The sequence below is a fragment of the Pantherophis guttatus genome, chromosome 3, assembly GCF_059756535.1.
Source record: "Pantherophis guttatus breed Tessera chromosome 3, ASM5975653v1, whole genome shotgun sequence".
Taxonomy (NCBI): Eukaryota; Metazoa; Chordata; class Lepidosauria; order Squamata; family Colubridae; genus Pantherophis; species Pantherophis guttatus.
In genome coordinates this window covers 125,465,751-125,478,512 of record NC_142065.1, presented here as the reverse complement: position 1 = coordinate 125,478,512, position 12,762 = coordinate 125,465,751, and the positions used below count along the sequence as shown (strand labels likewise).

General features: G+C 38.5%; 1 protein-coding gene across 2 annotated transcripts in view; it reads left to right on the top strand.

The window, feature by feature from the left end:
* Positions 1–253: 253 nt before the first annotated feature.
* The window catches only part of ADAMTS16 (ADAM metallopeptidase with thrombospondin type 1 motif 16), a 100,586-nt gene continuing 88,077 nt past the window's right edge, over positions 254–12,762 (top strand). For both annotated transcript variants that reach the window (XM_034411805.3, XM_034411806.3), the window contains exons 1-3: positions 254–776; positions 1,055–1,142; positions 7,590–7,915. In XM_034411805.3, the coding sequence (XP_034267696.1) occupies positions 717–776; positions 1,055–1,142; positions 7,590–7,915 (474 nt within the window). In that variant the 5' untranslated portion in view covers positions 254–716. The remainder of the gene's footprint in view (positions 777–1,054; positions 1,143–7,589; positions 7,916–12,762) is intronic.

The following is a 12,762-nucleotide window of genomic DNA, read 5'->3' as shown; positions in this document are numbered from 1 at the left end:
GATAGAAGACATTTGCCCTCTGCACCTGCTCGAAAGCTCTTGCAGGGCAGCCCTCCTCGAAAGCAGGGCTGGAGAGCGTAGCGAGCCCTGGGGTCTCGAAACCCTTCTCTCGTCCGCCTTTTCCCATACCTGCCCGCCTCTTTGGCTCAGCAGGACAAAGGCGAGTTAGCCGGACGGCGGGAGGAAAGCCCCGCCCACTTCCCACCTCTCCATCCGAGCGCGCCGCTTCTCCGCGGCAGCTGCAGGTGCGGGAGGGGCGGGGCCGAAGAGACTGTCATTCAGCGGGAGCCGGCTGGTTACCCTCACCCGTGCGGCAAGCGAGAGGTCCTCGCAGAAGCTCGCATGGGGCGACGGGCTGGAGAGATACACCTGGCGCGCCAAGGAGCCTCCAATCCTTCCACGCCCGCTGCCGTCACCGTCAACAACACCACCACCACCACCACCACCACCACCACCATCAGCCCCGCCGCTTTTGGTCAGGCACTTTTTAACAGCCGCTGGGCGTTCTCCTCGTCGCGGAGCCTCCGCCGGGAGAGAGATCTGTTCATTCCTGTCATAAAGTCGCTTTAGGCTGCCTCTCTGCACAGCTCCCCCTCGCAGATGCAGATCTTTGCCACCTTGGAAGAGGGCTCCACTTCCCTTTCCAAACCAGGAGTCAGCCTCTCTCCCTCCGTCCGATTCATCCCACAGCTTACAATTCATCACTTCTCCGGAGGATGCCTTCAAACAGCTTAGTGGGGCTGTGGTTTTGGCTTTTCTTTGAAATACAGGTTAAGGTACGTTCGCCCAGAGAGCAACTGGGCTGAAGCCTTTGCCTCCCGCATTTTTCTCACCCTACCCGACTCGCTTTCCTTACCGCCGCATTAATGACGTCAACGCGAATGGCTCGGGGATGTTCTCCGAAACAATGTTAAAAGTTTTTTTTTTTTGCTTGTTTGTAAAATGTGACTGCATTCCCTGAGCCTTTGCAAAATATTGAGGGTGGGGAAAAGATTGTTGGTCTCTTTCAAATTTGCTTGGTTTCTTGTTTGTTTTTTTACTTATTATTTCATAGGGATGTGTGGGTCAAACAGCTGAAGGAAGCCAACCTCTCCTGTTTTCCTCCTTGCATTCAGAGTTGCTGCACTTCACTGATAATAGTGGTAAGTTAACAGAACTTGGAATATTTGTCAAGGCACCTGAATTTTACTAATTTCCTAACAGCTCAAATTACATAACAAAGAATAGCATTACTGTATGTAAAGTGAATGATACCTGAAAACAACCTTTTGACTTTCTTTTACAATCTTTTGCAAATGCACCAACTTTTCACTGATAGCATCCATCTCCAGAGTATAAATGCAGTGCATGTTTACTTGGAAGTGAATACTATAGTGTTTAGTAGTGTGGTTACAAGGACTGCAAATTTAATGTGCTGTACTATTTTGTATGAACTTTCAGAGAAGTTAACTGAAATTTTGTACATTAATGTGATCCTATGAGCAGTTCAAAAGCTCCTGTTTCAGAGCTAGGAGAACTGTAAAACTGGGGTTGTTTACATTGTTTTAATCTTAAGCATGTTTAGAAATATATCCCATTGTAATCACAGAGGGAAGTACGCTTTCTTGGAATTTAGCCCCACCAAAATAATGAGACTAGCTGTCAATTAAACTTGCATAATATTGGCTGTATCATTCTGTGGGGATTCAGATAAGAATAAGCTAAACATTTAAAGCATAAACAATTAACCTGTTAAATCTAATTTATCCTGTTGTAAACCCACATGGGAGTAAGTGATATTGAATTTTGAGAGACTAATTTCAAATAAAATGCTTACAAGTAGGCTATTAAAAAATCTTGCTGCTTGTTATAGGTGTCAAGTTCTGTGTTTTATTAGTAAGACTGAATTATTGAATTTATCTGCTGATATTTGGCATGGTAATAATTGTGAAATGTGGGCTATATTTGATGTGTTTCATTACTCTGTGTTAAAGGATTGAACATGACTTTCTTAAATTAAACTGATATATTTGTTACTGGCTTTCTTCCAGTCTAGAATTGCTGCCCTGCAACTTAAAACCTAACAATAATAACTTAATGGATGAGGAAATAACACCCACACACATTCAAGCTAATGAATAACTGTTGCTCTCAGTGAGGTCTTATCACATAGCTATAGGAACCTAATAAAGATCAGAGCCAATCAGTGGCTTGCTCTGTTTGCCTTGCAAATATTTCAGAATAAGTGAGCAACTGTCCTGTGTGAGAACACAAACATACGCACCCTTTTCTCACAACCAGGTTATCAGGTAGTCCAACTTTTATTAAAATCATAAAACAACCAAGCAAACAATAAAACTATCCCAATAATAACAATAAATAACAGTAAATATAGTAAATAACAAATATTAATATTTTTGAATACTTAGTTAATATTAATATTAATGAATAGTAATATTTTGACTACTCATCTAGCCATTTTAAGTGCCAAGGAGTATTAATCCAGTGAGTGAACATACTTCCAAAGGGGAGACCAATGCTTGGCCCCTCTTCTACTGAATATGCAAGAGAAGATCTGGTGTAAAAAGTGTTGGGATGTTCTGTCCTCTTCTAGCAAGTCATTTTTAGGGTAGACAGAGAAGAGTGGAATCTCCTTCTTCCCTGACTGGCATAAACACCTAAAGCATTTATCTGTTGATGGCACATAATATCTCTAATGTTATCTGACTGTATTTTTCTAGTGACCTGCACAGTTAAAGTACTGACAACATACAGTATAACTATGCATTACATCTGACAATGAAACAATGCTTCAAAAAAAAAGTTCACCCAATCTGTGAACTATGTTTGCCAGTTTGTGGAAGGTCAATAAAGAAGGAGCAAGCAAGTCTCCAGAGCAAGGAGTTCAAGAGTGTGAGGCTAACCACAGAAAGGATTACTTTGGGGCCCATGTGTCTTACTCCTCCTCTTGAACCCTATTCATGCAGGGATGGAAGCTGCAGCAGCCCCTCCCTGCTTCAAGGATGACCTCATCCAGAGCTAACAATGGAATTGTTGTGAACTGGGGTGCCTCTGGATCAATAGCTACAGCATCTTTTGAGATTTGTTCTGAGCTTATTTCTACCTGTCCAGATCCTTACAATTCTAGACAGATTAAGCTGTCACAATTACTAGAGCCTAACTTGAGGAGATGATGCACAAATGAGGATTATCACCAAACCAATAATTTCTCAACCAGAGATGGTGGAAGAGCTTTCCCAACAGTTCCATGTGGATATTAAAATGTAGTAGGAAGTATACCAAGCCTGTAGTATCCAAATTACAGCACTCACTGGTTCAGTTGCTTTCCCCTTCAAATGGAACCACCATAGGTTGGCACCAGTAGGCAATCCAGCAAGATAGCATGGTCAATGATAACAAAAACCATTGAGAGATCTAACATGACAAAATGGGTCATACTCATATCATCGAGATCCTGCTATAGTTTATTTATTTGGTTTGGTTTGGTTTTTATCCTGCCTTTGTTATTGTTTATCAACAAATCAAGGCAGCAAACATACGTAATATTCTTTCCTCCTAATGCTTTCCCCACAACAACAATCCTGTGAGGTAGGTTGGGCTGAAAGAGTGTGACTGTCCAAAGTCACCCAGCTGGTATCCACAAGAGTAACCAATACTATTTCTGTCCTGATCTGAAACCTGGCAAAAGCCCAAATGAATCATTTTCATCTAGAGTCTTCTATAATTAAGGCACTGCAACTTTTTCAGCAACATTCACCAAAGGGGGTATTGGAAACCACATATATCGAGATATGGCTTCTTTGAGAACACACTTTTTTCAAGGCTGATGACATCACATCCCCCTCCCACCGCTCAAAAAAAAACATCAATTATCTCTTGAATTCAGGCATGCATGCCTTCTAGATGCTTGAAGAGCCAGGAAGATATGGGACTAAAGACATGTTGATTCATGCTGCAGATGATCCTATCCACTTCTCAGTTTCCACAAACTCAAATGAGTCCTATGAGACAGTGGAAGACATTGCCCCATGGTTCATATTAGATTCTGTCCATGTACCATTTAATTGCCAATGAATATGAGTGATCCTGTCTTCAGAAAACCTTGTCTTCATTTCATTTCAATTCATTCATTCATTTATTCATTTCATTCATTCATTCATTCATTCATTCATTCATTCATTCATTCATTCATTCATTGCCTTCAAGACAGTTACCAATGCCTTCACCAAAGGCAAAGCACCCAATTGACTTAATCTCAGGCACTCTTGTCCTTCTGTTTTGGGAACCACCAAACATCTGATCCTTCTTTATTAAGCTACCTCAGTGCTTACTAGTGTTATGGTACATATAAATTCCCCTAACTGGGAAGAGTACATCTATCTGGGCAGACAGTACATAAACACATCTTGAGAACATCAGTCTTAAAAATATAGGACAGGAGGGAAGATCAGAACCATGAATCATGACATTAGTATGTTACATCAACATAGCAAGAATTGGGGTTTTGCTAAGGATCCCTAATGTGAAAAGTCTCCAAGAGGGAAATGTCTCTTTTTCTTGGCTACCTATCTGTTCTGCATTTGTGTTAAATATAAAACAGGGTTTCACAATAACTTTAAGAGGTAGGACTTTAACTCCCAGAATTACCCAGCCTGGGTTGGGAATATAAATGCACTCATCTTAAAGTTGCTGAGATTGAGAAACACTAATGAAAACATCTTTCATAACTGATAATAGAAGGATAATGTCTTCTGCATCTTTACTCTTCCTGTGTGCTTGGCATGAAAAGCAAATAAACTGGTGAAAGAGGCAGGAATACTTGATTTTTTGACTGAAAAAAATATGTTAGTTTGACACTGATTTATAAGAGTTTCTGGAAAATAGGATGAAGTCCCTGATAAAAGGAAAAGGCAGACCAGTGAAAAAAGTTTGCAATCCTTTGGGTGATAATTTACTAGAGTGTGTTAAAGGAAAATATATACAAATGGAGAAGAAATGAACACTAGAGGGTGCTAAGTGTGAATTTGGGTTAATATAAAAGGGAAAAGACACATTACCATAGTGTCACTATCATATCACCGACCACTCAACCAAACAGAGGAAATAGAAGAACTTTTTGCTAATCAGTTAGCTGAGGTGTGCAGGATATATCGCAATGGGGGACTTTGATAATTCTGACATCAACTGGGAGAAAAATTCTGCATGTAGTTGGAGTTCAAACTGATTCCTGATGAATCTATTAGAGAAATTTATCTACCAAAAAGTAAAGGATGGAACTAGAGGATTGGTTGTACTGAACTTAATTCTCACTAAAAGAGATGAAATGATAGAAGCGGTTGAAGTTATGTGAACTTTGGGAGAGAGTGACCATGTGATATTGGAATTCAACATAATGCCGGCTCAAGCAATAGAACAAAATCAAACTAGTATCTTAAACTTTAAGAGAGTTGATTTCAACAAACTTAGAGCTTGAGCAGGATTCCATGGATGGAAATATTTAAGGGGAAAACAACTCAAGAAGCTTGGGAAACCCTGAAAAATGAGATTATATGTTTAGTTCATCAGAGAGTTCTTTATGTAACCATGCTGGTTTCTTCTGGGATCAGTTATTTTTTTTCAGTGGTATTGTGCTTGACTAGAGTCAAGCACAATACCACTAAAAAAAAAATAACTGATCCCAGAAGAAACCAGCATGGTTACATAAAGAACTCTCTGATGAACTAAAAAGCAAAAAGGACAGGTATAAAAAGGAAAAAGAGAGACATGTAATTAAAATAGAATATCAGCATATAGTCCAAAACTACAAAGATGAAGTCAGAAAAGCTAAGGCTCAGAACAAATTAAGATTTGCAACAAATGTCAAAAATACTTTTTAAAAAGTTTCTTTCAATGTAAAAAACAAGAAAAAGGTCAGAGAAATGATTAGTCCAATAATGGGAGAAGATGGCAAAGAGTGACAAGTAGCAGGGAGAAAATGGAACTGCTTAATTCATTCTTTGCAGGGAGAATGGATGTGTTCTTGATCCCTTGTCTGCACTGATACCTACTTCTCCTGCCTCAGTACATCCCAAAATATTGGCACAGGCAAATTGCTTCATGGACTGAATCTTATCCACACATTTCCTTGGGACACTTAATAACAGCCAAGTACACCCTCCTGAAATGTTTTGAAAAAGGATATAAAAATGATTGAATTAGCAACAACTTATATGTGTACTGAGATGTAAGCCATGTGGAATTTACTGGGACATCCTCTGACATAACACTGCATAAGACTATAGCCTAAATATAAATGTTATACTATTTCTTCTATTATTTATGTTGTTCAGAGTGAGTTCTTGGCCTCTTTTGTCTGACATTTTTTGGGTTACAGCATTGTATTGATTGGTCAAGTTGTATTTCAGTAAATGGAAGCTGAAATTACTTCAAATACTAAAATAACCTATCAGGAGTAGCATTGTCTATTTGGTAAAAGATCACCTGGGAAACTTATTTGCACTACTTTATTCATTTCAATCTTTGGATCAAGAGGCATTTGACTAGTCAATAAATTGCTTTCAATTACTAAGTCATTTTTAAACTGGGCACAAGTTTGCACTTACATTCTCTTCCACCCTTCCACTATCTGTGATCCTGTGGTTTTTGTTGAACCATACTTTTTTCATGTTCTTTCATATAGCATGCTATATACGATCAGTATAACATATGGTAGAAAATGTTTCATCCATTATGCAGGATTTTTTTTTTTCAATTTTTCATCCAAAACGTTCATCCCATTCTGCTGAAAATGGCCCAACTGCAGGTAATTGCCTATTTTCTAGATTATAACCTCTGGTTGCACATCTAAGTGAATCTCAACAAAAGTTTAATGAAATCTTTTTTCCTTTAAATTTTGAACCTTTAATATTAGCAAGATAGCACACCTCTATTAAGTTCAAACAGCTCCTTTAGGAAAACAGAATATAATTCTGGGAGTTCTGAATTAGAATTGTCTCTGTATGAAATGGAATGAATAAGTAGTGAACTTGAAGATACCCCTATGCACCTACTGAAAAATAGTTTTTAATATATCACACACAGTTCTTTTGAAACCCAAGTTAGTATATGAATGATTTGTAGTACCTCCTACTTTGGTATGGATGTTTTTCGATATAAATAATATAACACAAGATCATGTTGCCTTTAAATATTTACACTAATGGTATATATTAACTAATATATAACATTATTTAAACCAATGTGTTGTGGGTTAATACTTTTGTCCTCTATATTTCAATATAGGGTACATGCCAAATGAAAATTTTCATGAAGATCTGCATTGCTGATTGCAGCTGAATGATAGAGCTGCATGAAGCACTCAGTTGGTCTCACAGCCTTAAGCAAGTCACTCTTTCATCTTTAACCCTTACATCTCATTATCACTGTCTTCTTGTGGATATATCAATGATACTTATCTGGAGTTTTGATTTAGTTTTAATTTAGTTAAAGAGCTAAGTTGCAAATTTAATTATATTTGTAAATGCTTGGAACTGTGCCTGCATTTTGGGCCTGCCATTTGCAATCTGATTCTATGCCTTAACTGATTACAGAATATGACATTGTGACCGCATATGAAGTAGATCAAAATGGAGATTATATAAGCCATGCAATTGCACACCATGAAAGAAGGAAGCGATCAATTTCAGGAAGATCAACTGATTCATTACATCTCCATCTCCAAGGATTTGGCCATGACTTCCAATTTGATCTTAAGACCTCCAATTTTCTTGTGGCACCTGGATTTACAATACAAACTCTGGGCAAGGGGAGAACCAAGACAGTACAGACATTCCCATCTGAAGACTTCTGTTTTTATCAAGGCATTTTGCGATTGCACGAAAACTCAACTGTAGCACTTTCAACATGTGGAGGCTTGGTAAGTAGAGATGTGCCAAATGCTACAATTTAAGTTATGTGGAAATCAAATTGGAAAGAAAATGTTTTATATAGGTAAAATATTTGTGAGCATTTCGGTAGCAAGTCGTACATATAATCATTTGTGATAAATCAAGAACTCTGTTGTGTTGGGTGTTCATCCGACTGGACAAAGAAGGATTTGGATCATGAAATGGAATAGAGTAATATTGAATAGATCTTCATTTACCAAAAACAGTAATGAATCATCTGTGAAACTCTGCATTTCAGAGTTGGAAACAAGACTGGATCCACTTAGATAAGCTCATCATCATCCCATCCAAAAAGTTTAAAAAAAAAACCCAAGAATTGAAATTGAAAATTAACCCTCTTTAAAAAGTCATGTTACAAGCCTTCGTTTAGGTAGGGTTTTTAAAATATATCCTTGCCCACCCTAGCAGGTGGAATTTGGTGCCCTCTTTTGAGCAAGCTGGCTCATTTCCATTTTATCTATGTTTTGACAATAATCAGATTTGTTCATTCCTTGCTTTTTACTGACTAGCTCACAACAGCTCTGACTTCCTGTGAAGAATGATCCTGTGATAACTGTGCCAATACATTGGGGGCAGGAAGGTTTGATTAAGTATAATACCATACTAGGAAGTAAAAGAAGGGAAAGTATTGAATTTGTTGCTCAGCGGTGATTCAGATAAGAGCATACTTTGTGATCAGACCATCATTCATTCATTCATTCATTCATTCATTCATTCATTCATTCATTCACCTTATGTGGGAAGGAGAACAAAGATCTTGGAGACAGAAAGAAATATTTAGTTTTATCAGTCATTCTATCTTATTGTTACCCAGTCTCCCATCCTGAGCCCTTTTGTGTTGTTAGCCAACTGATTGACTGATTTGTTTTATGGAAAAGACGAGTTAAGTACCTATTCCAGCTTTACTATGGAACCACAATAATTTCTCATAAAAAATCTTTGACCACCCAGAAAACTTATAAATAAACAGAAATGTTCTGTAAACAGTCTAACTTTCATAACTTCTTATTAACTCCCACTGAGACCAGTCCTGGAGATTTTATTCCTCCAATTAAAGTGTGCATGTGACATACTTGTATTGAGCTATGCATATATACCCTTACACTTGCCAGAATCCATGCTCCCAAAAAAGACAGGGCCAGTACAAAATATTAAATTACAATGAATTGTACTAATCACTGTCAGTTAAGATTAATTGCTTGTAAAATATAGCATTCCATTTATAAAATTAATTTAGCCCCATTTTCATATCTACAACATTCATTCACAGAAAAGTTATCCTCTCAACCGCAAGTATAAATATTCTCAGAGGGACTGTAGAAATTAGAGTTCAGGAAAGCAAACAAATCTACATATGCTTACTCTTTGTTAAATTATATTGACTTCAGCGGCCCCTATTCCCATTTAAGTATGGAAAGGGTTCTGCTATATTGGCTGCCAATCTCTTTAAGTTAGTGAAAACTGGGAAAGAAATTGGGGGGGGTTGGTACAGTCCTCCCCATCCCAAAATAAGGTCAAAAGAGGCATTGTGGTGGGCTTTCACAATGCTGGATTAATTTTTCCAGTTCCCACTCTCTATCATGTTGAGTTAGAGGGGAATATCTCTAGCATAACCTAGGCCAAATATGGCTCACTATTTAGATTTGGTTAGTGATAGCAATCACTTAAACGAAGTTCTATATTGACTAGTGTGCTAAGAGGCTCCTATACACTATGAATGCATAACTCCTTATTTTGCTTTTTTACCAATAGCATGTGTTATATTCTAGCTACAATACTGATTGAAGAACAATACATTCTGATTGAAGATTATGACTATATTCTTGGACCCAGTAGATTGATCCTAAATGGAGCTAATTCTTGAAGTTTCTTTAAGGCAATTTCCATCACTGAGTATCTTAGATATAGATTAACAGAGTTAATACAGATACAGAGTTAGAAGGGACCTTGTAGGTCATCACTCGGAGGCTCCAACTGGTCCAGAATGCGGCCGCACGGGTGGTTATGGGTGCAACTCGTTGTGCCTGCGTGACACCCCTCCTGCGCGAGCTGCACTGGCTCCCAGTGGTCTTCCGGGTGCGATTCAAGGTGTTGGTTACCACCTTTAAAGCGCTCCATGGCATAGGACCCGGGTACCTTCGAGACCGTCTTCTGCCACCAATAGCCTCCCACCGACCAGTCCGTTCCCACAGAGAGGGTCTCCTCAGGATGCCATCAGCCAAGTTATGTCGGCTGGCGACACCCAGGGGGAGGGCCTTCTCTGTGGGAGCCCCAGCCCTGTGGAATGAACTGCCCCCGGAAATACGTAAGATCTCCGACCTCCGGGTGTTTCGCTGCACACTGAAGACCCTGTTGTTCCGCCAGGCAGGGCTATCAACATAATAATTTTAAATTGGGGTATTTTAATTTTTGGGATTTTAAATCGGCCAAATTAATTTAATTATTTTAATTTTTAATCATTGTTGTGTCCTGTGTTTTTAAATTGGCTGTACACCGCCCTGAGTCCTTCGGGAGAAGGGCGGTATAGAAATAAAATTATTATTTATTGGTTAATCTTTAGTGAGATTCACAGCCTTTGAGGCTGGTTAATAGCTCAGCAGCTCGAGTCCTAACCAAGGACCTAGGAACTGTTAAGGTATCGTCGGAGGATGTAAGCTGTTCCGAGTAAGGTGGTTTTTTGTAGAGTCAAAATGTTCAAGTCCGGCAAATTTAGAATTTCTAAATAGCGGGGTAGCCCTTTGGGTATTGCTCCGAGGGCTCCAATTACAATCGGGACAACACACGATTTCTTTTTCCACAGTCGCTCAACTTCAATTTGTAAGTCCCGGTACTTTGTGATTTTTTCTTGCTGCTTATCTTCAATTCGTGCATCACCAGGTATTGCAATGTCAATGAACCATACTTTTTTCTTTTCAACTATTGTTATGTCAGGTGTGTTGTGGACCAAGTGCCTGTCAGTCTGAATCCTAAAGTCCCACAAGATCTTGAGTTTCTCATTCTCTAAAACTTTCTCAACCTGATGTTCCCAGTGGTTTTTGCTGTACTCAAATCCAAACTTCTGGCACAATTTCCAGTGAATGATTTTAGCAACACGGTCATGGCGTTGTAGGTAGTCAGTTTGTGAAATTTTGCTGCACCCACTGATCAGGTGGTCAACTGTCTCTTCTTTTTCATTGCAGAGGCAGCATTTGCTGTTGGTGGTAACATGTTGAATTTTTGCCTTCATACATTTTGTGGCTAGGGCTTGTTCTTGAGCTGCCAAAATAAAGCTTTCTGTTTCTTTTTTCAGTACTCCTGATCTTAACCAGTTCCAAGTTAGTTTCTGGTCAGCTTTGCCTTCAATACTTTTCAAGTATTGGCCATGCAGAGCTTTGTGTTTCCAATTTTCAGCTCGCTGCTCAGTTACTTCTTTCTTATATTCTGCTTTTGTTTTAGTTGTCTTTAAAAGGCCTCCTTTATTTACTTCCTTAATCATTGGTTCTTCACTTTTCTGGATGTAATCATTCAAGCTGCATTTTTCTTCTTCCACAGTCTGCTTTACTTGTAGGAGTCCTCGACCACCCTCTGCTCTTGATAAATATAATCGGTCAACATCACTTATCACTTATCACTTAAATTATTATTATTATTATTATTATTATTATTATTATTATTATTATTATTATCATCTAGTCCAACCCCCGCCCAAGCAGATCCTACATCATTTTTGACAGATGGCAGTCCAGTCTCTTCTTGAAAGCTTTCAGTGATGAAGCTCCTACAACTTCTGAAGGCAAGCTGTTCTATTGGTTGATTGCTCTCACTGTCAAAAAAATTATCCTTATTTCCAGGTTGAATCTCTCCTTGTTCAGTTTCCATCCATTATTCCTTGTCTGGCCTTCAACTGCTTCAGAAAATAGCTTGACCCCTTCCTCTCTGTGGCAGCCCCTCAAATATTGGAACATTGCTATCATGTCTCCCCTGGTCCTTCTCCTCACTAGACTAGCCATGCCCAGTTCCTTCAAATGTTCATCATATGTTTTAGCCTCCAGTCCCGTAATCATCTTGGTTGCTCTTCTCTGCACTCTTTCTAGAGTCTCAACATATTTTTTATAGTGTGGTGACCAAAACTGGATGCAGTATTCTAGGTATGGTCTTACTAAGGCTTTATAGAATGGTATTAGTACCTCACTTGATCTTGATTGTAAATCCCCTAAATCAATAGTGAAAGAAGTAATTCTTTTATCTGTTTGCAGAATAATCATTCAAGTGGACAAGTAATCAAGTGTGATGACAAGATAGAAGATTTTGTCTGCTTTCTCGTCATTGTGCATAATTTTATTACTATTGTTAGGGTTATACTTGTCTATACGGTGGACTTGTCTATATGGTTACACTTGTCTATACGGTGGATTTCAGACTTGCATTTTCATTATTTGATGACCAGAGGCATCCAAGAACCAAACTGTGGTTATGACTATGCAATTTAAGGCCTTGATTGATTGCCTGGCACTTTTTAACATCACATGAATATAAAAGGGGGATTATGTTTTTGAAGATGCAATCATGATCACCATCCTGACATGTAGATGATGACAAGAGCATCAAATAAATATGGTGTAATTTCACAGACTAAGTAAATAGTGCATCCTAGTGGCGACTCAGCTGATACATTTAACTAGCAAGTAATGAAAAATTAACTGAATGATATAATGTTTTGAATATTGTTCATATTTTATTTGATACTTTGATACATGGTTATTGAAGATGTTAGTTAAAGTATTTGTGCACATCCATTTTTCACTGTATGGGCCAGCATTGTGCTACTTAGTAAGCT